Source organism: Nipponia nippon, unplaced genomic scaffold, assembly GCF_047370975.1.
Source record: "Nipponia nippon isolate SJK-2023a ecotype South Korea unplaced genomic scaffold, ASM4737097v1 scaffold_5, whole genome shotgun sequence".
NCBI lineage: Eukaryota > Metazoa > Chordata > Aves > Pelecaniformes > Threskiornithidae > Nipponia > Nipponia nippon.
Window position 1 is genome coordinate 62,920,296 of NW_028262369.1, and position 27,759 is coordinate 62,948,054.

Sequence of the window (27,759 nt, forward strand, 5' to 3'; positions counted from 1 at the left end):
GCTTCTTTCCCATGGGTGCCATCAATGACATGGTAAGATACATTCTTCCAGCTTTGTAAAATAAACAAGTGAAACGGGACAAACACAGCAATCACATTAATCTTTGAATGTCATTGATTTTGCATCCTTCTGTGCATTTGGTCTGGGTTGCTTGAGACATGCTGCTTGCTGAAAATGCACATCTGACACGAAGGCTGAGAGGTACCTTTGGGGAACAGGCGTTCAGGGAGCTTGTGGGGGGCTCTGGTAACTCCAGGAGGGCTTGGGCAGCAGCAGGATGGCCAGTGCAAACAGCCAAACGAAAAGGAAAGCTCTGACAAAGCAGTCCTGTTGGAAGGAAAGCCTAAAAAGGCCTCCATACAAAGAAGGCTTGTTTGTATGTTTACTGGCAGTGCCATCTGAGTATTATCAATTGTATGGCAAGAGAGAGAGAAAGACACACAAAGGAAAAGAAGATTAAATGAGAAGCCACTAGAGGGGGAAAAAACCATTAACACACCATGGGACCAAGTGATGACTTGGTGCAGTTTCAGCCCGAAGAGGCTGTTGTGACCCCTTGCACAGAGCTGCAATCCTGCCCCCGCACATGCTGCACTCACCATCGCAGCTCCAGTCCTGGCCCTCGTGGGCTGAGCACCCTGAGCCGGCAGAACTAAGCATCATGGTGATTTTCTAACAGCACAGTGGTGGTGAGGGCCATGAACAAGATCCTCTTACCTGGAGAGTGGCTACTACAAGGCAAGGCTAAGAAAGATAATGGGATACAGACGGTTTCCTTGGGACACTGCCAGGTGGCTGAAACCAGCACTATCCCTATCTTCACCACAGCTTTTTAGCATAGCCAACCTAAAGGGACTCCGCACCTCTGCTCAAGTATTTACTGGCCATGACCAGGCAGTCTTTCAGGCTGACATTCCCCACAGCTTATTTAAGTAAGTTTATTTAAAGAGTAGCTGGTCACAGGAATACATTTGTTGCAGATGCCCATTTAGTCTGGCTGAACAAAGCCTAAAACTAATGGCTGAATGAGGATAAATTACAATCAGGGCTGTAACATGAATTTTCCCTGCCACTTTTCTCCTCGGTTGTTCCGTGCAGACTGTGCTATTCCTGTCATCCAAATCCCCTCCTCTCTCGGGTAATATCTGCCATCATGCAAAAGCTGTGTTGGCTCTGGATGAACAAATAAAACTGAACCTCTTTCGGTTGTCCTTACCTTATCTTCAATTTTTCCGTCTTTCCCTGCCACTTCCCGCCCCTGCTTCACTCCCTCACAGCTTTCATCTCACCAGCTTTTGGCCCTTCACCTCTCCTCGCTCTCCCGCTGCTAAGTCTGCTCCCCCACCCTTCCTCAGCCCCTCACTCACCCCTCGGCTCAACGCTGCCACTTCTTCATTCCTCTTCACAGGTCTAGGGCTCCCCCCTCTTTCTGTTCCACTTATAGACTAACACATACCAGTCTGTGGGTCCCCCCAGCCACCAAAAATCCCAGCCTCTCTCATTTATCTGTCATGGGCTCCCTCTCACCCACCTTTCCTATGACTCAAGGGCTCTGGAAAACAAGGCAGGAGTGCTCAACCTGCCATCGGTCCACTGTGCTGTGTCAGGAGGTCTGCTACAATTTTCCGGCAGTCTCTTTGCATCCCACATGGTTTGGGTACTCTGCCAATGAATGAAGGGCTCTGTTTGTCACTCTGGCAGGATGCGTTACTGTCCTTAACATTGACTTGACACCAGGACAGAGCCACTGACCTGAGGCTCTGGTAATAGGATTTCAGGAAATGCTTTTCCTTCATCTGTCAAAAAAATAATTCATCAAATATAACTGTGTGGGTAATCCAAACCCCCTCCAATTATAAACCTAATTTGGCATATAATGAAGAAAGCACTCAATCAGCTGAGTCACTGTACATAAAGACATATTGTACAAGATGCTTCACAATGCATCTAACTACTTTTACCCCTAATTATATAAATTTGACAGGTTAGTCATTATATTACTGAAAAGAAAAATAAATGCATTTTAAGTGTAAAATAACAAACCCTTGCAGCTTGATGTTCCTTGCAAGTCAAATACGATGGATTGTGTTAAATTGTTGGTTCCCAGGGAACACTGCAGGGCATCTGTACTGCTCCTCAGCGCTTCCTCCCAATTAGTTGACCACAACTTTTCAGTAAGCAAAGGCTGCCACACTCTTGTGTTTCATTATAAGTAAAACACATCCCGTGCTCTACCATGGGGTCCAATCCAAAGCTCTCCACATCAGCCCACTTCAGAGTGAGTTTCTGAAGATTATGCTACCATGCCTCCTTTGCAGCACACATCTCACGTGATGTGAAAATGTTTGGCTTGACAAGAGCTACAGATGTCATCCTCCCCTCCTAGTACTTCCAAAATCCTCACCAAAGATGCTGTGTCTGTGTGCAGGTGAGAAAGGACATGGACAGGCACACACAGGGAGAGCACAATGAAACTCAGCAGATCTTGGGCTGTGGGGTGCTGCAGACTGCCCCAAAGGCAAGGTGTTTTCAGGAGCTCCTTGGGAGCAGTGTGGGACTCGCGGCTGGCAGAGGCATGGGGCTGAGGATGGAGCAGGGCTGAGCTGGTCTGCCAGGGGCAGTCCAAGTAGAGATATGCATATATATATATATATATATATATACGCACACACACACAAATACATATAAAAAGGAATAGCTGTTTTACCACCCTTACTTATATCACATCCATAACAGATTCCTATGGGCTATACCAAAAAAACCGGCCTATTCTCTCACACATATTTGCCTTTGACTTCAGTGGATGCTGGATCAGGCCCTGAGGCTGCCCTGTCCACAGCACTGTGCACTCTCCGTGTTCCCATCGGTCCATTTGAAAGGAGGGCATTGATGTGGCTCCATAATGCAGCCATTACCAGCACGACACCGAGACAGATCAATCAAAGGCAGCACAACAGCCAGATTCAGAGGATTCCAAAATTGAGGTCAGACTCACTAACTCTTAGACAGATGCCAAGAGAGAAAGACACACATATATACAGGAAGGCAAATTTTAACTGTGCAAACCTAAAAATGTCACTTGCAGTGATTGACTGGATGCATTTTGGCAAGAACTGTTATTTCCTCCCCCAATACCACCCCTCGCCTCTGCATCACTGTTGGCATAAGGTGCCTTTGTCCTGGTGGCCTGACTCTAACCTTCCCTTAACACACAGCCCTCAGATTTTACAGCACAAGCCCTGCAAATGGGTGCCCTGCTGTTTGCTGCGCCCCGAAGGGACTATTGCACTGCTGCAGGATACCTCTCCCTAGGAGAGGGTCATTTCATGACTAAATCCCAGCTCCTGGATCAGTCAGGTGCTGGAGAGCTTCCTTAGGCAAAACACCTCAAAACATAACTGAGTTCTCATCAGCAGGGACAGGGCAATGGGCGGCTGCCTGAGAAACGCCCTGTTTATACTAGCGCTCCGCTGCAGATGAGCTGGTTGTTGCAGTTGCTGGGGATTTACAGACTCTGACATGAAGGCTGAGAAGCCAGATATTTTCCTAGGTTATTGTGCTGGACTTGCACCAGGGAAAATAAAATCCCTGTAAATCCACTCAAACCCACATTTTGGCTTAATTATCTTGGTTGACCTTGGCTTCCTGTGCATTTTCTCCTCAGCTGTTTGGAGTCAGTAAGCTACTACAAATGATTAAACGATTCACATTATTGGTAATTATGTGTATCAGAGCGGCATTTAAAAACCCTACCTGGTACAACATCCCATCGCAGTTAAAATTTACAGACAAACACAGCAAAGGTGACTGAATTTGGTGGTGAATGGTAATCCTGATTTCACGATCAAACCCTCAAACACCAAAAATCTACCTCTAAACTTCCTGCTTCATAATGCATTAAGCACATCCAGCTAGTAAATACTAGTGTAAAATGGCAATGCATGCCGCAGTCCCTTTCTGTCACCACAGTGAGTTGCCAACAGGTTTCTCCTTCAAAAAGAGAAAAAGGATTAAAAATATATCTTAAGTATCCTAAGATGATTTACGTTGCATTAATTAAATACGGGCTTAGCCACTGTGCGAGCATGCAGTGCATAAGCTTCCAGAGAGCTAGGAATTCATGCATGAAGGCAAGCAGTTTTAGGGACTTTTCTGGTGTTCAAGGACAAAGATGTCACGAGATAAGCTATATTAAGACTCCCAAACAAAAACTGTGTGTATCGACAGTAAGTCCACACACCAGAGATCTTGCAATCTAAGCAGACAGTGAGAAAAAAGCAGGGGAGGAGGAAATGAGGCCACAAAGTGGTGACTGAAGCAAACTTCACGTAGATCAAGAGCAGTCTTGTTCCCTTGGCAAGTATATGTCCCCAGTCCTCCTGCCTCCTCTAGACTATACTGCCTCATTTTCACTTGTTCTGCTGTTTAACCCCTTGCCTCAAAAAACAACATGAAAATACACTACTACAATGCCTGCTGATGGGCAGCAGTGGGTTCTCACCTCCTCTCACCCATCAGCTGCAAACTCCTCAATTAAACATTCAGGCTTCTCTCAGACACTGACAACTGCTCAGAATCTGAGCTTGAGAAAGCCTTAGAAGAGCACTTTGCTCCTCCCTTTCTAAGGAGGGGAAGTTCCCCTTCATCCTCTAAAGTTATTCCCACTTCAGCATGTGTATGGGCGGGACTTGTCCAAGATAGCATGAAAAATCTGTGGCAAAGACGACAAACGTGCTCAGTCTTCCCACGGCTCACGCCAACCCCTAAGAACTGCAGCATCTTACCTCGGTGATTCCTGTACATCTGCTTCTGCTTACTTGCTGGCTAAGCATAGCACAAAGTCGGGTTACAGCGAAGAGACAAGACCTTGTTATCATCCCCCCAAACAACCATCAACAGTGTGTTCACCTGAATGCTCACACAGGATTTCTTTTACCTTTGGTTTTCAAGCTTTGCCTATCCACAAGAAGAGACTCTTAAAATCTAAACCCATTTACTTTTAGCAGAGAGATCCATTTCCAGCACAACTGCTTATGAAATGACTGTAGGGTCCAAGAGCCTTAAAATTTTCCAGCTGCTGAGAAATTATGGATGGCATCTCCAAATGCTGTCAACAGCCAACAAACATTGCTAGAAAGATCTCTTTAGCATGCATGGATGGATGCATCAAGGGCAGTTGTGTCTGTACAAGAGAAATTCCTCTTGCACTGTGCGTTTGGGGTTTAAAGTGAGAACTCTGCAGAGAGAGAATTAGCATTTATTTCTAAAACAGGAAACTTGCTTTGCATATTTCATTTTGACACAGTCACACTTTTTTTTTTTTCCCAAATAACAAGCTGAATCCTAAAATCCTAACATAGTTTACAAACAGACAAAGTCCCAGTGAGTATCCAGCGAAATATGCCGTGCTGGTTTTGGCTGGGGTAGGGTTAATTTTCTTCACAGTAGCTAGGTATGGGGCTATGTTTTGGATATGTGCTGCAAACAGTGTTGATAATATAGGGATGTTTCAGTTACTGCTGAGCAGGACTTACACAGACTCAAGGCCTTTTCTGCTCTTCACCCCACCAGCGAGTAGGCTGGGGGTGCACAAGAAGTCAGGAGGGGACACACCATATGTCATGCTCAGCATATAAAGCTGGGGGAAGAAGAAGGGAGGGGGGGACGTTCAGAGTGATGGCCTTTGTCTTCCCAAGTAACCGTTACGTGTGATGGAGCCCTGCTTTCCTGAAGATGGCTGAACACCTGCCGGCCGATGGGAAGTAGTGAATGAATTCCTTGTTTTGCTTTGCTTGCGCGTGCAGCTTTTGCTTTACCTATTAAACTGTCTTTATCTCCACCTGTGAGTTTTCTCACTTTTACCCTTCTGATTCTCTCTGCCATCCCACTCAGAGAGAGCGAGTGAGCGGCTGTGCGGTGCTTAGTTGCCAGCTGGGGTTAAACACCGACATATGCCTGGGCATGGGTGAATAAATGCTGACGCTGAATTGTGGTATTCCCGGTCAGATTGCGCAACACATTATTCTGCAAATAGTTGGTGGTTTCAAGAAGGTGTTGTTACTTGTGAGCAATAAGAGGAAAGCCCATCCTTCATGCACACACAAATGCATACAAGAGCAACATGAGCTATCCGTGTGCAACAGCTGGGCGGTTTCCTACTCCCTTCCAGCCCAGAGGAGCTGAGTGGCTGCTGTACATCAGCCTGTTCTCTCATCCCCAGAGAGGTGACCCTGTCCCATCTACCAAGACGCGCTAAGGCACGGTCATGCCTTTCCTGAAGTCTTCTCAGAGCACTGCCCAGGATCTTGGGTAAGGATGCAAGCTGTGCAAACCCAGATGAAGATGCAGCCCTTGATGTGAGGAGCTAGTGCCCTTCCAAGGCACATGCTCCCTCATGTCATCTCCCCCGTGCCCCAGGGCACGTTTAGCTCCAGCTAATGTCTCCCCTTGGAGAAATATCATCCAGTGGTCTGCAGAGCCCCGTGTTTCGTGGTGGGGCATCGAGGTGCATTACCTGCTGTCTCTCTGTCCCCTGCCGACAGCTCTCCGTTGATCCCATTCTCTTTGGTCTGAGCGTACATCCCCGGCTGCTCGTGGCCACCCAGCCCTGGCTCCTCGTCCTCTCGGTAGGGAAATCCATTGGCGCTTCTGACCAGTCCGGCACCTGCGCCACCCTGTTCCTTAATTTCAGGTGAATGTGGGTGTGAAGAAGCCTCTGTTAGCTGACCTGAAGTCCAGTGCGGTGCCTTGGCTTCGTCTTTCCTATCCTCCGCCATGTTTCCTTGCCTTCACCACTTGGCCTGTAACGACATTAGCAGGAGAGATCAGCTCCAAGTGGGTGACTGTGCCCCTGGCCGGCAGGCAGCGACCAGGCGCAGCACAGGCACGTTACCACCAGTGCTGCCAGGGAAACTTGCATCTGGCAGATGAGAGAGGGTTTAAATGCAGAAGTGTCTCTGCTTGTCTGTCCTGGGCATGAGTGAACGGCTTTAAAACCAAAACAATCCACAAGTGGTAAAAATTATAGGTCAAGTCCTCCCTGACTCCCATATGCCTTGCAATTATTAGCACCAGTTTCTTGAGGGCTGCCCTTTCGTTAATGTGATTTTAACTCATTAATTACAGTTAAATGTCGACCCACTTAATGAGAAGTGAATCGGTCATCATAATGCACCGACATCTTCCCAGGGTGATAAAAGGAGGAATGCCACAACTGCTAAAAGAAGTGAAGCTGCTATTGTAATTTTCATTTCAGTTGCAAAGAGCGAGTGCTTTTTGGGCACAGAACTGCAGGGCAATGCATCCTCTGCAGCACATGCAATCTGCTGCTAGCCCTGACAGAAACGACGTTTGAGAACGTTCACTGGGTTCCCGAACATATGTGCTATTTGACCCTGTTTAGATCCCCTCTTACATGCTGTTTTGTGAACATTCACACTCATTCCCTTTTGTCCAGAACAGCCTGTGGGGAACAGTTGTTTCCCACACAAGCATTTGCGTTCTCTCATGACTATCGGTATTTATACATAAACAAAACTAATCATTATTTGCTACTTCACATGTATTTCACTCCTGTTAATTAGCTCCCATTTGTTCAAGCCAGGAAAAGAAGCCACTGCACCAGCCATAGGCTTTGGCTGCTCCTCACAGAAAAATGTAGTAGTAGCTCCTCAATATGTAAGCCTAGGAAGACAACATATCGTAATCCGCGTTTCCATGATAAAGTAACCTCTGGGGAGGAGAGAAAGGCTTGACCTGAGCTAGCTACTTCAAAATGAAAACCTTTTCCAAAAGCACTTGCCACCTTTTTTTTTCCTGGGAGAAAAAACCACGTAAAAGAAATCAGCTGAGCGTAGTCAACCAGCCACGTATCACAGAGGCTGAGCAATCTAGAAAAGAAGGCACAAAACTGGATGGTGCATATATTCTGCAGACATTTAACAAAAACCAACCAACCAACCAACCCAGAAAAAAACCCTAGTTTCCACAGAGTCAGGTCAGTTTGCAGAAAACTTCTAAAAAAAAAAAAAAAAAAAACAGAAAAAGCTGTTGTTACTTGTCAGATAATCATTCACAATTGACAACCCCTTTCTGATCAGATATTATTGTTTAATAATGGCTTTCAGAGCTACTTCAAATTAAAAAAAATCATGGTGAATCATGAAAATTACATTTCATTCACAATAAATATGTGATTCAAACTGTAGTTCCATCCCAAAAAGGACTAATAACTCTTTGCCTCCTGGTGAAACCACTGTGTTTTGGGAAGCACAGCTCTGTCTGCTCTCACCCTGACCCAGCACCATTCCCTGGGGATAACTAATTGCATAAAGACTGCAGAAGCAGGTGAAACTTCAAGCCCAGCATTTCTTCTGAGCTGTAATGAAAATGGTGGGGTGAGCAAATATCACAAAGCTCGGTGGCAATGAGACATGCCTCAATCAACCACAGAAATAGTAAACACACTCCACATCCCTTTGCCTTCCCCACCTCCTTTACCCTGATGGGAGACTCATCAGTGAGCCATTCTGCATATACAGCAAGAGCCTTAATGCAGCCTTCTCAAATCATACCAGAAGAGCTGATGGGGTAATTACAGAGGAAAGAGCCCATGCTGGGCAAAGACCATCTTCTACATACTAAGGAGATAACCCTCTGCCTCTAGGTCTGCTTACTGCATGACACTAGAGAACATTTTCTGATCAGAGCCTTTCCAAAACATGAGGCCACGGGACAAACATCTCCCTCCGTGCAGTAGAGTACTCCACTCTGTAGAGTAGCACACATCCAAAGCCACCGACGTTTGGGGTCCAAGGACAGAACAGAGCCTGTTCTGGGAAAAAATGAGACATTCTCATCTATGTCCCCTGAGGAAGCTCAGGAAAAAAAGAAAGAAAAAATAAAAACCCAAAGCCTAACTCAAGGCTTTCCCCACCAATCCAGTGCGCTTTGAACCTGACAGTGAGCCCCAGGAGCCCAACAGCTTCAGCAGCTCAGCCCCTGGGTCACCCAGGCGAGGAGCCCAGAGCCTCAGCAGGGAGACGGAGGGTTATGCAAGACCCGAGCGTGGGGAACACGGTTCTGAAAATCACTGGGACGAACGTAACAGTTATTATCCCACTGCCGCAGTTTGGAGGCTATTATCCCTGAAGTGCCCTTCCCCGTTCCAGGCAGACACTCCCTGCTTCACTTGAAGCTCTTGAGGAAGGATATTCACATCCTTACAATGGACTGTGTCACAGAAGTCCTCTGTGAAAGTAACAGAAGTGCTTTTATCTTTAAAAATAAATACAGTGGGCAGGCTTCAATGAGAGCTGTGTGTATCTGGAGGCAGAATTTGGCTCAGTATTTATAATAGATGGTTACAGAGTGAAACATGGATGAATTCATTCTTGACTCTCTGTTATTCATCAAGTGCTCTCGGAGTTTATAATGGTAGTAGAAACACAGCGAGTGAGTCACAATGCATCTTTGTACTCAGCAATTTAGTAATGACTATCTGCTGTACAGTGTGATTCATCCACAGCTCACGTTCAAATCCAGAATACACAGGTGTGCTTTTTACCATCAGGTTAGTTGTTTTTCTGTCATTTCATTAGCATACTGTTAAATTAATCAGGTAATTCAAATATTGACACAGAAATACCAAGAGTGGACAAATATTATAGCAGAATTTAGATAGCATTAGGTATATAAAAAGAAGAAACCTGGAATAATTTGGACAGTCTAGGGAAGCACAGTACTTCAGGGAAGCAAAAAGTTCCTCTTTCCACTATGATTTTCTTATTCTTTGCATAAACTGCAATGAAGGCTTTCAAAAAATATCAGAAAAGAAGGCACAGCCAGTCCTCTAAAATGTCATGTTGCTGAGTTAAAAATTAATTTGGATGTTTATGAGCCTTTTTTCCCTGCCTATTATAGCAGAACCTCAATATCAGAGAATATGCAGCAGCAATCTTACTAGTACGTTCTCACTAGTATGTTCTCACTGTTTTTCTTGTTCATCAGCTGAAGCTAATGGTGGTGAGAGGGTGACCGAGGCAGATGCTGGACCATGGCAGTCCCAGGTGAGCAGGAGGCTGCAGGAAGGGTGGCGGAGCTCGCGGGCGATACCAGGCTTGGCTGCACCAATGCCCCAGCACGGCCCCTTGCTCCAAAGCCATCCTGGTGACACACGCCAATATGCCAGGGGGCACGAGTGTGAGCCTCAGCACAGGCTGTGCCAGCTACATGGCACGGGATTGTGGAAACACTCCTCCTTCATTACGTTCCCCACCCTGAAGCCTGATCAAAGCCAACTGTGCAAACCAGGGTGTGGGAGTGGGAGTGGGAAATGCCCCTTCCTTCTAGAGGGATCAAGCAGGTGCAGTTGCACACCACAGAGCACATCAGTGATGTGGACACACATCTGTGGGTCATGCACAGCCCTACTCCCCAAAAGGCTTTCCTTGCCCAGGCTGACATGCAGGATGCTCCTGAGACTGTGGCTATTCCCCATCCGGAGAGATCACACTCCCCCAGCAGCCACCAGCAGCAGCAGCGAAGAGACACCTCACAGACCTTAAATTCATGTCCTTTTAACTCAGGCACTAGGGATGGCATTATGGATCTGAACTGGACATTCTGCCTTCTAAACTAATCACTTGTAGCAGAAATGATGGTAAGAACAAATTCCCCCATCCTTTCCAGCCATTTGGGAACTGTATAGAGACAAAAAATTTTTAAATAACTTGGAATTAACACAGAGGGACAAACCTCGTGGGGAACGTGTGGTCCAACTTTGCAGTTACCTCCTCCTTTCACAGCCACAGTACAAACGTTTCTTAACCCATATGCTCTTTTATGTGATACCAGCTCCTGTTGCCATGGCTGGGCTGAACCAAGCCTGAGTGCTTTGAACTCAAAACAGAACAAATTACCCACAGTAATACAGCATGAGAGCATGATATGCAAAGCCCAAGATAATGCTGATTTAAACATCCTGTTGTGCTAGCTGGGCTTCTAAATATTTCGTGAGTACATCTTGCAGAATCATCTTAGCATTATATTAACATTGCCGTTGCATGTAAGCAGATGAATTTTCTATTAATTACACTTTTTAAGAGAACAGAATTAGACCGATACTGAAGGACTTTGCAAATTTCCTGCTTCAAGCCATGTTTTTACCTACTCCTGTGTTTATGAGCCCATTCACAGTGAAATGAGGCTATTTGATTTCAGGGAAGCTAATTTGTTAACTAAGAGAAACAGCCACCTGGATACATGGAGGAAGAGCTACAATTCCAGTTCGGAGAGAGAATAACACTGAAGGTTCCTAAAAGGAGACAACAGACTCCTCCAAAAAGAAAAACAAACCCTGGCAGGGGGCATGGCCAGATCCTGAGCTTAGTGGGAGGGAGAGGAGAGGGGAAGTGCCACTTGTATGGCTCCAGGGCCAAATCCTGCTTCCCAAAGGGCTATTTAGCTCAGATGCATCGTAGCAATGACTCAGCTACCCTGCTCCCAAGTCCTGCTCCAAGTGGGGATTGCTCCACAGAGGCAGGCTGGGGCGCAGAGGCATGCCCTCAGGTACCCAGGGTTCCCAAAACTCCTGAATGAGACTGTCTAAAAGGCAATTTTTTATGAAATTTAAGAAATTCAGAGAATTTCTTTTAGAGAAAAGAAATTTATGAGGTGAGGTGTTCATAAATTTTTGAAGAAAAGAGGGCACCAAAAAGTAGAGAAGAATGAAATCTAGATGTCTCTAAAATGAGTTACGCTAAAAAAAGAAAAAATAAAATTAAAAAACAATCCTTCCTTAACGTAAAAAAAACCAAACCACATACACGAATAGGGTGTAATCTAACTTATACTGGTAAATAACACAACCAAGAAAACCTTTAATTCATGTCCACGTAGTAACTGGCCAGTTCAGATGATGTGTCTGAATATTAAATATCAGGCACTGTGGATTAAACGGTCCCAAGGGAATTTGCCAGTAAATTTAACTTACCAACAACTAATGTCTGGAAGAGCCAAGGAAAGCGAGTAGGTATCAGGAGGCCAGAATGGAAACAAGAAGAGACAGAAAGTGGGAAATCTAGATGGACAAATTCCAATAAGCTCCTGTCACCATCAAAAAGCTCAGCCTGTAGTGTATGTAGTACCCAAATCCTATCGGTGCTATTCTCTTCATAGACTCTCCACATATTTACAAAGCACAAGGGCTAATTTTGGATGCCATGAACACACGGAGAGCTTTGCACCCGAAGTTCACTCTTTCCTTTCAGTTAACATGCATCTTCTCTCAAATTAATTTGATTATTTTTGGATGTGAGCAGTGTGCCTCACACTGATCAAAAAGAATCACAGCATGGATGGGGAGAAAGTCTCATGGTGTCTGACAGAGAACACATTACCTTCCCCCTTACTCAAAACGCTCAGTCATGGTCCACAAGCTGCTAGATGATTAACAAAAGTTCCCATTTGATCCTAAATGTCCGAGTACCATAATTCTAGTAATACGGTATATTATTAGGCAGAATTATACATTCTCTCAATTGAAGCCACTCCACCTCTCAAGCCTAATAAAGGACAAGCAGGTTTCTCTGGTAATTTATACAAATATGATTTATTTCTTCCTTGTCCACTGCTTGAGTTATTAGCTCGCAGCTAGATCCCTCGTTCTAGACAATACGAGCAAGACTACCCTCTTAAATACTACCTTGCATTTATTAAAAATGCAGGCAGTGTTCATCTCCTCGCACTTGTATTAGCATTTGGCAGTTTTTAAAGGCTTTTCCATTTCTGTACTGCAGTCAATAGTCACATATTCTTTGTAGAAAATCCTTTTGATTGTACCTTGGATTACAAAATGGATGAAAACTAATGGATGGCGCCTGGACCAGAGGCCGAACAAAGGAAGCTCACTGTGGAAAGATCAAGAAAATTTACTGCAATCTGCATCCTTGCCAGAGCTGAGAACGAGGTATGGCTGCAGCCCCCGAAGCAGTCGATCAGACCTGCAGCACGGGCACGGCAGAGAGCGAGCAGAGAGCCAGAGGAGTGGCTGCCATACTCCAGGCTCCTCCGCTCCTTCCTGCACGGTGTCCTGCCCTGTGTGCGCAGAGATTTAAACCCCTCTCGGAGTTTCCCGTGGTTGGGCTGGGCATCAGCGGGGGCAGGCAGGTGGGAAGGGTGGGTCACCCCGCCACAGGAGCTGCACAGCTCCTGATGAAGGGAAATGCTTTCACTTGGAGAAATGTGAACCTGACAAAGCCCCCCTGCTCTGTACCGAGTAACAAATGCTGCGTGGCCAGGTGGCACACCCAAGTGGTCTAGAGGAGAGCCAAGATGCAGCACCAGTTGCATTTCTGTATCAAGTGGGTCCATCCCGCTGCAGAACATAGGACAGGCAAATGTATGAGAACGAGTCTTTCAGCTGGCACTCCCGACTGACAGAGCTCTTTCTCCCTAAGGAAGGTATTAATTTCTCTGGGCTGCTGGAAAGCAGAGCGCAACTGAACCGACCTGCCGTTGGATGCTCCCCTCCCGAGACACATGGCTGCCCGGCATGCAGGGCTGCCCTCGTTCCCACCCCCAGGGACTGCCTCAACTTGATCAAACTCCAGAAATCTAAAAGCGGGTGCCCTTCTCTCTTGCAATGGTGAAGTCATGGTACTAGCAGCTTCTGCCTGAAAGAAAACTATCTACCATAGAGCTCACTTCTAGCTAAAACACCAGAAGAAACCCTGCGCACCCCTTCCGGCTCCAACACAACCCCTTTTCAAGAAACCGTTTTTGTCCACAATGCTGCATTTTTACACCATTTACCATTCATCAAACACCCTCACACACCCATCTATCACTAATCATAATTGCTTCCTGCAGGAGAGAGGAAAGGCATTTTAGCTGAAGGAGATGGTAACCATGACAACTATAAGTGATATCTGAAACAAGAAATAAGGCAAAAACTTACTACCAATAAATTTGGTCCATGATAAGGATGGCAAAAGCACTAAAGAAGCTATACCCGTCAGCAAAGGTGCCAACACGAAGAAACACAAGCCTCTCTGGATTAAATGGCACACAATCTTTCTGCAAATTTTAAGATGGGGCACAATGAAAGCCTCGTCTTCTCCTGATCAGTAAACAGGAAAGGCAGTCCCTGCTCAATCCTACCCAAGGTCTCTCCTGCCTCAGGGAGCCCGAGGGGCTGAAGGATGGAAGGAGTGCTGCCGGGAAGCTGGGATGTTTCCTGGCAGCCAGAAGACTCCCAAATTTCTCAGTGGAGTCTTTTGTTTCCAGGAGACTCATTGAAACGAGCCCTGAACAAGGAGGGGATTGCTCCCAGGGGAGCACCTCAGAGTCAGACACGCTGCATTGATTTTTCCACCAAGCACAATTTCAAATGGGCATCGTGAGCCCTCTCCATGCACTTTAGAGAAGGCATTGCAGTTGGCAGGCTTGTTTGAAACATGAGGCTCCACAGCCATTAGCCAGCAACCATCTAAACGACCTGTGCCAAGGCCCTGACTTACAATCCTGGCAGAGAAAAAGATTCACCAACACTTGTGGCTACATTGGCTTTTTCACCCTCAGTGCAGGAGGCACAGAAAAAACACCGTAAATAAACAGCACTAGCTCCAAGGGCTATGTGCAGATAAAGTTATGTGGGGTGTGACCAGACAGGGAAACGTTCAAAGAAGCAGCTGCACTACGTGGCCCTCTCGGGGCTTTTCAAGGGGAATTCAGCTCACCAGTTTGCTATGCAGGGTTGCTCAGGGCAGGCACACTGAAGTGGGCTTTCCCCATTGAAATACTTTGTCACTCTCTGCACAGCTTCCCTCTCCTAGCTTCCTTGCTTTTCAAAGCACTGCAATAATCTAGCTGGAAATTAAACCTTTCTACATAGTATGCTTTGGTTCTTCCACAATATGAATAAATGGAGATTTTCAACTCTGCATTTAAGACAATGAAATAAACAACAACTCAGTCCGCATTTGTACTTTCACAGTCTGTTTTTCACTACCCAAGTAATGATAGAAGATTTGCCTCACTTATTACAAATACATTTTCAAAAACCTAAGAAGAACAGAGGAAACCTTTAGTTTAAAGAGATGATTTTGAAGGGAAAAGGAGATTCAGATAGCATCCAGGAAACATGTCTCCAATAGAAGAAACACCCTTTTTTTATATATATATTTCCCTCTTACCACAGTGGTCACTTCAAACCTCAGCAAGAAGGCAGTTGAAAATCCATAACAACAACACAGCCGGGCTGGAGGACAGGCTATATAAGACAAGGGTGCTCAAAATACTACTTAAGGGGAAAAATTCTTCATCAGTCAGGGAACAAGTAGTATACAACTTGATATAGTCATTGCAGGCTGGGGAAAAAAAAGGTAAAACTACTAGAAATACTCACAAATACATCACACTACAAGCACTGTGGCTGCCAACATTTCACAAGTTTGGCCAGCTGAAATCTTGTCAGAAACAAACACTGGCTGGCTAATAAAAATGAACATTGAATGCCTGGTTCCCTTCCCTACCGCCACTTCCATTATAATTTTCAGTGCTTATAAACAGCTGAAACAAAATCATCTTCTGCTTATTTATCACACAGGTACAGAAGGTGACGGCAGCACAGGCTACCCAGTTTACTGTCTTCTAATTCTTAGACTCATATTTTCAAGCCTGGTGTTTGAAGGAGTGCCAGCCAAACTGTGTATTTGCCACAACTACTGCAAACAGGCTTCATAGCTATGTGCTTCCTTTGCTCTCAAGTCACACTAATCAATACTTGTATTTGTATAGGGTCTGGCAAAGGCACGAAAAGGCTGGAGTGAAATTTTGCAGGATTTTTTTTTCCCCACACTGACCTTGCTAAGACACATCGATTTGATGTTGCACCTCTTCTCTCAAGAGACTCCATGATGGATGACAGCTCAGATTAGGTAGTGAGGAATTAATTAATTATGCTAATATGTCAGTTGCATATTCTCCATGTAGGACAGGTCTATGCTCTTGCCAACTTCAGTGGAGCTACTCTGCATGCAGGTGAGGCAAACTGGACCATTTAGCAGAGAGGTGCTACAATCTTAACTGCTAAGCAAAAACTCACACAACAAAATTGCACTTATCCAGAATAAGCACTTTAACTACACAAGTGCGTCTTTTCCTTCTCCACATACATGAATTACTTTCACATCCCTTATTTCTTCTAGTTTCACTGAGATCTCATCAAGCATGGCACATTTTCACACGATCTTAACTTTACTCAGTGAGCTTTTAATTAGAAAAGAAAATGCTGCCTCTACAAATGTGTCTGCGTTTTTTGATTTTTCAAAGGTCTTACCTAACTTCTAAAAATAATTCCACCCCTGCTACAGTACAATCTTTGAAAATACCCAGATGCTATCTTTGGGAACATCATCACGTCAGCTACTACAAATGGTAAAAAGCATGGTCTGGGCTAATTTCTGGCAGATTCTTCCCTGTAAATACATGCAGCAGAACCAGCCTACAGCAGAAATCTGGAATGCAGCATTTACACCACACTCCAGCTCTCTGTGCCCTCTCCAGGGCCATGGACCCCCAAAAAAGGGGTAGTTCAGTAACTCCAGGGGTGGACTTCCAACTTAATTCTGTCCTTCCATATGCTGAAGTAAAGGAACACAGTCAATTATTCCACAACTGAACAAGCAACACAAAGATGCTGATGTGAAAATGAAGCACGGAGGTCATAACAGGAAAGGATCTTCAAGGCCATGTGCTGCTCCAGTTTGTTTGAGTAAAAATTCTTGCTCACGTGAAAAAAGTTTTCTCCCCAGGTCAAGGGCAGCAGATTATTCCTTTGCTGAGAGTGCTTTTAGCTTCACTTCATAATACTCAGACACACCAGTCAATCATGCCAGGCACACAGTAGAAGCAGAAGCATCTTACTGTCTAACAGAGGCATTGTTTATTCATGCTGAAAAAGAGCATCAGACAGAAGAAAGCTTGTTCCAAGGTCCCTCTATCCAGACTCACTTAAGCATCTTGGACTCTCAGTTTCGCGATCAGAAAACCTTAGAGGCAGGGGCCCAGGAACCCATTATAGCCAACTGAAGCCAATGCTTTTAACTGCAGCACAAAACATCTAACTGTAAATAAATAAAAAGAAATAAGGAGACAAAGCGTTGGAAAAATGATTGGGAAAGAGGTTATTTGCAAAGTCTGCTTACTTCTATATTTACAGCAAACTTGGCATGGATTGGCTAGTGCTAGAACTTTCTTTCCTAGGGAATGTCTGAGCAGTGACTGTTGTGCTGCAAAACCCTGGTCCTACAGAAGTAGTAGGATTATTTCATCCCTTCATATTATTTTCTAACCAACAATGTTACAAACAAAAGACTTCTTTTAACTTAAATATACCCTTATGCTTGTATGACTTAAAAATATGCTGTCCACCCACATTCAGCCACCCACTCGTATGACCCATGACTGTATACTCAGGCACATAAAATAATCTCTCCCTACCTGGAAATGAGAATACCCAGAAATCTTTTGTGCTCTTAAACATTCTAGACAGTAAAATCACAATATTTGGGATATAATTTTATCATGTGGTAGCTTCTCCCTGCCAAATCTTTACTCAACCAACTCTACTGCCTACAAAGAAAAGAAAGCAAGCAGCCACTCCTCCAGCTTGTTCAGGCACAGGGGCAGGAGTGCAGGGAGGACAGAGCCAGTATTGAAGGAATGTGAAGCCACAGAAGTTGATTTTGCAGCCCCCGCTTTCAGAGAAAGTTTTTCCCTCAAAAGGGCTTCAATTAAGATCTTGAGATGTGCACTGGAACAGGAAGAGGACTTTATGTGCCCTGACTTCTATTTTAACTATAGTGATTTTAACATTTAATTTTTAATTCCTTGGTTTTTTGAATTAAGAAAATTAAGGTATCTAAAGTGTGAGAAGGAACCAACTCACTGAGTCATTCAGCCTTTCTGAAATCTTAATTGCAGGACTTGCTGTCATAGAAAAGACCTATTTCAGAGTCTCGTTTCCTCCCCAAGCTCCCATGGGTGTATGCAATTACCTGATCATTGCTACTGGTTGAGTTTAACCTTGTTCTGCTGCCACCCCTCTTCTTCCCACCCTGTGCCAAGGGGCTGACGTATGTATGTGAAGTCAGTGGCATTCTCCTGGGATAACATGAAGAATGAATGAGTTTTGTGGGAGGCGAGGAACAAGCCCAGGGCCAAGAAGTAGGGAAGGGTAAGAGGGTTGCATTGGATGAAGAAAGTACATGTCAAGAATGATAAGATGTGACTGATGAACAAATTCAGTAACTGAGGAAAAAGTCTGGAAAAAACCCAAGCCATGGGGCTGAGTGTGTGTTGTTTTAATACAAAGAGACAGCCGGGGGGAAGGAGGGAAGCTAGGATTTGACATTTCCAATCAAACCATACAGCCTAGACTCCTGCCACAAGCAGTGGCCAGCACAAGCTGCTCCACATGAAGAGGCAAGAAGCTCCACAGGGCTTCCGTCTCCCATCAACGTGTTCTCAATGCCCAAAGTCTCCACCCGGTGACATAGACCTGCTGATTTCCATTGGAGCCGGGTGCCTACATGTCTATGGGGATCCAGATCATCATGCTCTTTCCAATACAAGCAGTGCATACAGAAGATAACCTCAAGGTGACGTTCTGGACAAGGGAAGTAACCTACCTGTGTCCTTCCATGGACGGCCATCAGAGATTTCCATTAAAAGGCCAACAGGATACAAAAAGCACAACAGGATATAGGACATGCAGAGCATTGATGGACACAGAAAATTCACGCAGGTATTTATGTGTTCAGGTGCTTCTGATGTCTTTTTTGAGAGGCACCCAGAATCCAACATATGATTCATCTTTAATTTCTCTGTATTTTTTCTTTTGCAAAGTCTTTCAGCAGCACTAATGCTGATGTTGGTTTAGGACACCTGAAAGCATTAAGTATTAATCACAAACGAAATAAAGTAGACCTGGAAAAGGTACAGAGAGCTCAACGAGGATGATAAAAGATCTGGAGAAGCTTCTGTGCAAGGAATGATGAGACAGGCTATGACTCTTCATCCTGGGAAAGAGGGGAATGGGACAGACTTTCATAAAAATACATGCAGCACGGAGAAGATAAGCAGAGAAGAGAAAACAATCAATCACTCTCTCCACAAAGAGCTATGGTGCATCAAACAGAACTCGCTGGTGGCAGGCTCCCTGCAAATGAATGGTGATTCTTCCGACTGTAGGGAATTACACTGTGCAGGAGGTGGTGTATAAAGTTTACATAGGTTCAAAAGCCAACTACTGAATTTTTCTTCCATTAATTTACCCATGGTTTCTCAATTTAAGAGCCTTTTCTGGGAAAGGAATGTTTTTACCACGTAAATAATATCTAGATCTAACATGGCTTAGAGGCTTTATTTGCTATTTTACTATTAACTTTAAAAATCAATGACAGGAAACTACACAATTATTTAAAGGTGACCCTTCCCCATCAATTGTAATGGAATGTCACAGCCCCTTGCTGAGCGTCACAATGTTTAACAAACTCTAAATGAAAATACACTGTATGACATAGACTGTATTCACTGTAAACCAAAAGCACCTATTGCACAGCCAGGCTCTAGCAAATGAACAGCTTTGTTGGTCTGGTAAGTTTCTAACTGAAACACGACTTTACATCCCAGACAGGTGCTCTTCCATGTCCCTCTGCTGATGCAGCAAAAACAGGCTCTGCAGACTACGTCTTGCCACTTGCGTGGGGCTGGTTGACCAGGTGAAGAAAGGGGGTGCTCATTTTCAACCTGTTCTGCAGAATGAACTTCACCACCTCATGCTAAAAATCTACAGACAGCACACGGTGACCCTGAGCTAACGGTTAGGTTGGGGACATCAACAGGAAGATCAGCTGAGAAAAGTGTTCTGGGGTAGGGGTGACGCTCAAGAGAAAAGCACATGAGCAGTTAGGAAGACAGATGGCCCTTCCAGAAGGTTATGTATCCAGAGCTGCTGCTTGTAAGAGGTCTCATGAGATACTATATGTAAATGTTTTATAGATGAGATGCTGGAAGCTGCAACAGCGTAAGCAGTCTTGTATGTTTTCTTTTTCATTTAGGGCAAGCAGTCTGAAACACATGCCCCACCACTGACCTCAACTCTGACCCAGAGGGGCTGTCTCTGGTTGAAAAGATGATTCATTCACTCTGCTAGAAGGGCTGAATGAATAGGCAGTATTCAGACTGCAGAACGCTTATCACTTGGGATTCCCTCAAAATTTAGGTCTGACATGACTGGGTCAGTAACCACGCGCTTTTGTTCCTAGCTCCTTGAACAGAAACGTCTCTTTGCATCCTTCAGTGGTTCCCACAAATCAGGTCGATTTTTATGGCTTGCTAATTATTACTGCTAGACTTCTGCTGGGCTTCAGGATGAAAAGAAGTGTATTTCTGAAAGCTCAGGGCACAAAACTTACAGAATAAATCACTGTCTATCTGGCAGCAACAAAATCCAGCCATGGCAGCCACTTAAATATACACATCTGGATAGTGCTGAACTTTATTTGTTTAGGAATGGAAAGTTTTGTTCTGCTTTTGTTGACAGACCATATTAAAGTCTGCCAAAAATGCAAAAAGAGAAAACGAAGTAACAAATTGGATTTTGTCTAGAGGTGCATCAACTTATATCACACATCCAAAGCTATCTCAAATGACATTAAGGTTGCAAGGTTATACCTCGGGAGTTTGGCTGTGAAAGAAATGAGAGATGACTGCATAATCGTAACTGGGTCCCCTTCTGCATATGTATTAAGCTACTGCCTAGTTCAATAAACATATTTTATTCTTCCCATTCCCTCTGCCTCCCAGTCTCCACTGCATCAGCTTCCCAGCCCAGCCCAGGCATTGCCCCTGTGGGCTCCAGTCCCTCACCCAGCGCCTGTTCATGTTTGCTGTCCAGACTATGGCTTTCACCGCTGCAAACTGAAAGTTTTATCCTCCTCATACCAAGGTCTACTTTCAGATCCTCTCCTGCAGGTTTCATCCCAAGCAGCGGTTTCCTCATTCCCATTCCTCTATTAACTTCCAGCTTTCCTTTCTGAACATGTCATCCAGTCCCTCTCTACAACTTGACTCCACCTCGTTGCTTACCCATCCTCACCTTTCCCCATGCATCCTTTATCGGAGCTGTCTCTTCTGCCCTTGACCCCTTGCTTCCACAAGTTCTTGGCCTTGTTTTCTAACTTTGATTGCCTCTGCATTTGAAAGTGTGGACTTTCTCATCTCCCAGAGACTATAAGCAAAGGAGAGGCAGCTTACTCTTTTTTTCCACTCACAGTGATATGACATGACATAAATTGGGCTGGTCAGGCTCAGGGAGGCCGGAAGCAGCAGAGGCTCTAGCAACTCTCTCCTGACACTCAGCAAACTTTCAAAAGATACGTTGTCCCTTTCTCAACAACGAGATGCTAAAGAACTTCACAGACAAGATCTTGAGTTAAGCCGGCAAACCTGGCTTCCTCAACCCAGCCCGGAAAGGCAGCCTTGTTCCAGGAAAGGGCAGCTTGGGGCAAAACACGTGCATAAGAGAGCAAGATGAGCCTGACTGCCAGAGAGGAAAATTGCAGCCTAAACCACAAAAAGGTTGGCAAAGTGGTAACAGAAACAGGGTCTTATAATGGAAAGTAGCAAGCCACCTTAGCTGGCAGCCTCACCTAGGACACCACAATCAGCAAACGGACCGTGTGTGAAAGGATGTGTATGTTATGCTCAGAGATGCACTAGCAGATAAGACTGCCGTGTCCATAGTGATGGCGAGCAATGCACTGGCAATACCACAGGCCAGAGTCTGATGGTCTGATTTGAAGCACAGGGTGTAAAGAGACCTGGAAAGACTTTTCCAGAGACGCAGACAACCCTTCTTTGTATCCCCTGAAAGAAAGTATAGGTTCAATCAGGGGAAAGCATAAGAGCTCCCAACAAAGGCATCTCAAAGGCTTTGCTATACCCTCTTCATCAGCAGAGAGCTGCCTGCCATTCAGATCTGGGCTCTATTCCTGCCCAAACTCCTGCTGCTGCTGGAGTGGCTCTGAGGAACACCCAGCGTGGATGCTGGGACCGCAAAGGGAATGGCTTTGGACTCTCTGGGCCCCTCTTGCTGAGAGTAATGCAGCATTTATGCCTCCTGTTGTGGATCCCATCATCTCTGGTCCTTTCCTCTGGCGCTGCCACCACTATGTGTCTGAGCCCCACCTGCCCTCACCAGGCAGGTCCCAGCCATCCAAAAGGGCACACCATGCTCGGGCCTCCCCCTGATCTCTTCTCACAGCAAGGCAGTGCTGAGTACCAGGCAGCAAGATACTTGTCCCAGATCCTGTCTCAAAGGTGCAAAAGGACCTGAATTTACTCAGCCTGGGCCCTGAGCTGAGGTTTGTCCTGGCCAGAACCCAGGCTGTAGCCCAAAAAGCCATACTGAGGTTCCTCACAGCCCACAGGACAGACCGCATGCAGAACAGCAGGGCACCTTGTTCTGAAGTCCAGACACCTCTCTACCTCCAAAAACGTTCTGAAGCGATAAACAACCATTACTTTCTCTGCATTTAGACTTACACCATGGGGAACAAAAGAGCCCCCACATCAAATGCTGGGCACTCCTACAAAACTGTGAAGAATGTACCCATGAAGGCACTAAATTCAGTAAGATACAAACGAACTGCCCCAGCACCAGAGAGTCCCTCTTCAGTCTCATTCCTCTCTTATCCCCTCTCTGGGCACAAGAGAAGACATGCCTCAGTGTACGGCCCATGTCTAGCCTCACGGCAATCTTTGAAACACCCCTATGGCCAGTGCTAAATGCTCACAGATGAAAATACTGGTTTCAGGCATTGAGACTTCCCGATCAATTTACAGATAGTGAAAGTCTTCTCCCACCCCACACCTGATTTCTGCACTGTATTAGGCTGAGCTGGCATTTGGGGGCATTCTTCCGGGGTACAGCATCAAGGTATTTTCTAGCATCACTGGGTACCCTACATATGCACTGTCAAGAACAAAGAAATTATGAAAACTACTTTTTTTTCTTTAAACACAATACTTAAATATTATAAAAAGGAGGACTCTGCTGCTGTCCTTTTAGCTGTTCCCAGTTTGAAACACTTTACATGACTGAGGCTGCAGCACAAACTAGAAGAATAAAACCCTAAAGCTCCTTTTCCTGAAGCACTGCTAGGATCAAACCCTACTGTGCACATGCCAATCGGCAGAGATTTTCAGTGAGGATTTACTCTGGTGCTTTGTCAGTGTTCTCCGGGAATATTACAAAAGTCAGGAGATTTTTCTTGAAGCAAAGTTTTACTTGTCCTTCGAAGAGGCACCTTATTTGATACAGAAGGATTTGATGAGGGAGGATACTCCAAAACTGCAATCCTCAACACATTTCAATTTTCTTTAAATTTCTGAACATTTTAGAGGGACTTTACTTGCTGAAGTGGGAATTGTTAACATCAGGCTAATAAAGACTACAATATCCACATCATTATATTTGACATAAAGCCCATGATCAAATGCAAAAAATTACCATTTAAAAGATACAGTTGATATTTCAAACATCAACCATTCAAATGATATGCTGCTTTGAAGAATATATTGTGCTTTACTTTGTTGTACTGCTTCCAAGGAGCATTGCACATAACTGTTTGTAGCTTCTGAAATGAGGGTGGTATTCTTCCTTTTTCCACAGCAAGAAATGACTACTGAGACATGTTTTTAAATAGAAGGCTTCTTTCTATCACTACTAAACGAACACAAAGGTGACAGGAAGTTACTGTATAATCAGTTCTCTCCATATAGCTAATATTTCATTGCTCTCTGTTTGCTACTGTAAAAACCAAGGTGGCTCTATTTTCTTTGGCTCTTGACCTTTTACTGCTTTCTCTACTGGTTTACCTGTTCAGAATCCCAGGAGGTATTAACATGAAAGATTTCCGAAATCAATGGGGAGGTTTATGAACACTGTCTAACGTTCTCCTTATCACGCCAGAAGAATCTTCCACGGCAAGGAAGGCACAGAAGGAGTTCAGGTTAGGGAGGATCGGTACAGCATTCACAGTCTTCTGCTCAAATTCCCAGACCCGTTCTTAGTCAGTGGTATGAAAAATGTTCAGGGAAAACACTTTAAGACATGGCATTAAGACACTTCTCACTCCAGCTCTTCTTCAAAATCCCGATAAAAAAAGATCATTGCAACTTAATTCCTAACATTCATTTTTCCCCTTCAGGAACTGCTGAACAAGGAAGTTACAAGATCATAAAAATGGGGGGGGGAGTGGCAAAGCCCAGTGCTGTAGCCATGCTAGAAAATACATTAAGGTCCCTGGACTGTCCCATCTCTGCAAATCATTGTGAAGTGTTTATGCAAGGCCAAATTAGACAGGAAAGGGCACAACTGGACTTTTTAACACTAAAACGAATAACCAGTCCCTTTGCAGCAAAAAGTCTAAGCATCCAACATGTTCTTGAAGAGTAGGAAGAGCAGAGCGGTCCTGTCTTGCTGCAAAGCAGATCAATACCTGTGTGGAAGACCAGGGAGACAAGGAGAGCTTTCTTCCCCATAGCTGAGATGTTTCTGCCTTTTCCCAACCCCTAACTGCAGCGTTCTGTCTTACTGGCAATCCTGGTATTTCTGAAAAATCCTACTTTCAACACTTTTCTGAAGGTGTGGGCTTGGTCTTGCTGACAGAGTCAGACATGTCTATGCTGGGAGATCACCAATGTGCATTAACCACCCCTGACATACAGCTCCTGAGACAAGGTTGTAGTTGTTCTGCAGGTAAGCTAGGCAAGGACATTTGGGGTGTTACAGTGTTAAATCCTACGCTGTTAATCTCCTGTAGGCAGGCTATAGTAAAAAAAAAAAAAAAATTAGAACAAAAAACCCCACTGGAACTTTACTTCCACACATATTTAAGAGCAGGAAATAGCCAATACATTTTCTCATTGTAAATCCACTTCCTTCTCAACAGCTAGGGGTGAGCTGTATCTTACATTCTCTGACACCCCCACAGGATTACTGACTTGTATTCCCTTGATCACTGCATATCTGCAGGACTGCAAATACATTGCAGTATGAATTCATTAAGTGTAACACAGAAAGCATCAAACGCAATTGAACACATTTACATTACACATGGCAAAGCAGCAGACCATCTAGTGATCAGACACGACTGCCCAATTTCCATGAGTTAGCATGTTATAGCCATGTGGTGCTTTCAAGATCAATTCATTAACAGAAAGTGAAGCATTCAATTCAGATCCTCCCTGATTTAATTTCAACCCCTTCTTGCTTCTCCTTTCTGCATCCATTCATATGTACTGAAACAAATTATAATGCCATACAGCATTCCCTAGTTTCTCATGTGTGTTTTGATGGGGGCTCATGTTCGCGGTAGTGAATCAAAACACCTGTCAATAAATCTGCCTCTCTCAGAAATTACAAACGTGATATAACTATGATGCCAGAATACATATAAAAGAATGAAAAAGCAACACAAGGAGTACATGACACATTACTTTAATTGCACCCTCTTTACAGAAAAGACAACAATAGAACCTGGTAAAAAGATGATGATGATTTTCTGCATTCAGCAACACCTCCTTCCATTTTACTTCCCTTGTCATCTCTGCACCAGAAACACTGAAATAACCAGCATCACTGCAGTTGTAATGACTTAACACCCACCTCAAGCACATACAGAAAAAAAAGACTAATTTTGTAGGCTTCAGTGCTTTTAAATTATGTTTGTTACCATGAGAACTCGATTAAAATGCCATACACAAGCTTGCAGAAGGGGGGAAAAACCAACAACAACAACAACAAAAATAATCTACTTTTAATCAGTGGTAGTACACTTGCTGCATTGCAGCGTTTTCATAAGCTCCACAACCTTCTGCAGTAAGAGGCAGTAGACAGATATATTTTGCTGAATACTTTATTCTGGAAAAAAATTAGCTGACAGTATGGTTGTCACCCAGTACTATTACGCAATATTCCATTCGAGGAAGATGAAGCACACATACATGTTCTGCACCATGTTACAAGGCTTGGTTTGAAAACTAGACAATTACGTTTATGTGCAAGGCGGGGACAACACTGACAGCCACTCAGGACAAAAATTTATTTTTGGTGATATCTGAGATAAATCAAAGCTATGAAACACTCTGGTTTCCCCTCCATCTTATCCATTTGCAAGCTTTATAAATTTAGGCTGCTTTTTATGTATATATCTTTCTGGAAATTCAAATGATAGCACTGTATCATCTAGGCTGCTTTTTTTTTTCTTTTTTTTTTTTTTTTTCTTTTTTTAATTTACAGTCCTATCATCTTTGGATTAATGGCTATGGATACTGCATTACTGCAGTTTGACTAGGAGCCAGAGTTTGCATAACAGGCACCCCAAGCCTGCAGCCACTTCAAAGCAGATAATTAGCACTGTGGCTGAATCAAGAGCCAGTAATAAACTACATAAAGTAGCTTGTTCAGCAGTGTAAGTGTTAAATGCAGGAGCTGATGCAGACTATAGGAACATGCATGCATGCAGCCAGTGGTGGGCTAGGAAGGGGGAAGAGTTTCACATCTCTGATCAGAATAACTTACTAGACACTTACTCAAGGAGTCATCTCAGACAGCTCTTTCTTAAAAGACATATCTACTCATCCATAGGAGGGAAACTACCGCTATTGTAATTACCAGACCGGCCAGACTGTATCCCATTTAAGGGGAGAACAGAGTGAATTTCCCCGTGAAAGACCAATCACCCTCTCGAGGACGCTGTCCATGCCAGAGCACTAAGCATCCTTTAGACTTCAAACAAATCAGCTCTAAGAGGAAAAAAATCTATCAGCCAGAGAGAGATGGCATGCGCTATGGCAGAAACCCTGGCTACCATCTTGTCAAGAGGGAAATGTAAAGTGAGCTAAAAGAAGAGGAAAAAGCAGACCTTTGATATAACTTCAGTGGAGTAGGCAGGTCTCCCAGTTCTTCACTTGCATCTTTATACAACATCAGTAGTTGGTCTATCCATTTTGAATATTATGCATGAAGTGTGTATTTGCAGCTGTACTTTGACCTGCCATGAGTTAAGCATCACAGATTAGTTCTTCTCCCGAGGAGGTAACAAATCCATGAACTGGCAGCATGGGACACCCTAAAAGATGGTGATGTCCCATCTGAATTGCTCAGGCTGCACAGGGAGGTGGTACCATCTAGGCTGGGGGAGGCACAAACATCTTCCAGTGACACAGGAGGCTCTCAGCCATGCAGTAAAATAAAAGTGTACTTGCCTGAACTTAGAAGTTCAGACGAGGAATGTGTCATACCCTCTATTAGGCAAGATCCTAAAGGAGATTTTTTTTCATCACTGTCAATCAATATTTTGGGGACGAATTCTATGCGGCATCCATCACAAGCAATTTCAGTGAAGTCAAGAGAACTACCCTGGCTTACCCCAGCTCTGAATCTGGCACCCACTGGCTGCCTAGAGCTTCCACCTCCACCCCCTCCTGCTCCCACACACGTACAGGGACTGACTCCCACCAACTTCCATGGGATATACACCATGCAGACAAAACGTGAGCAAAGCTTGACCCTATAGACACAGGAGACAATGGGCATATCATACCTGAGGGTAGAACATGGTGCAAAGAGATATGAGAGAAGAGGGCCAAGGTGGGACATGCAGAGCAACCAGAATTACAGCAGCC

General features: G+C 44.5%; 1 protein-coding gene across 50 annotated transcripts in view; it reads right to left on the reverse strand.

Annotated features, from left to right (window-relative positions):
* Positions 1 to 27,759, reverse strand: part of MAP2 (microtubule associated protein 2) — a 240,331-nt gene that overhangs the window by 66,027 nt on the left and 146,545 nt on the right. For 48 of the 50 annotated variants that reach the window (XM_087731223.1, XM_087731227.1, XM_087731220.1 and 45 more), the window contains one exon: positions 6,515 to 6,800. The exons of the other annotated variants lie outside the window; for them this stretch is intronic. In XM_087731223.1, the coding sequence (XP_087587349.1) occupies positions 6,515 to 6,776 (262 nt within the window). In that variant the 5' untranslated portion in view covers positions 6,777 to 6,800. The remainder of the gene's footprint in view (positions 1 to 6,514; positions 6,801 to 27,759) is intronic. 50 annotated transcript variants of the gene reach the window in all.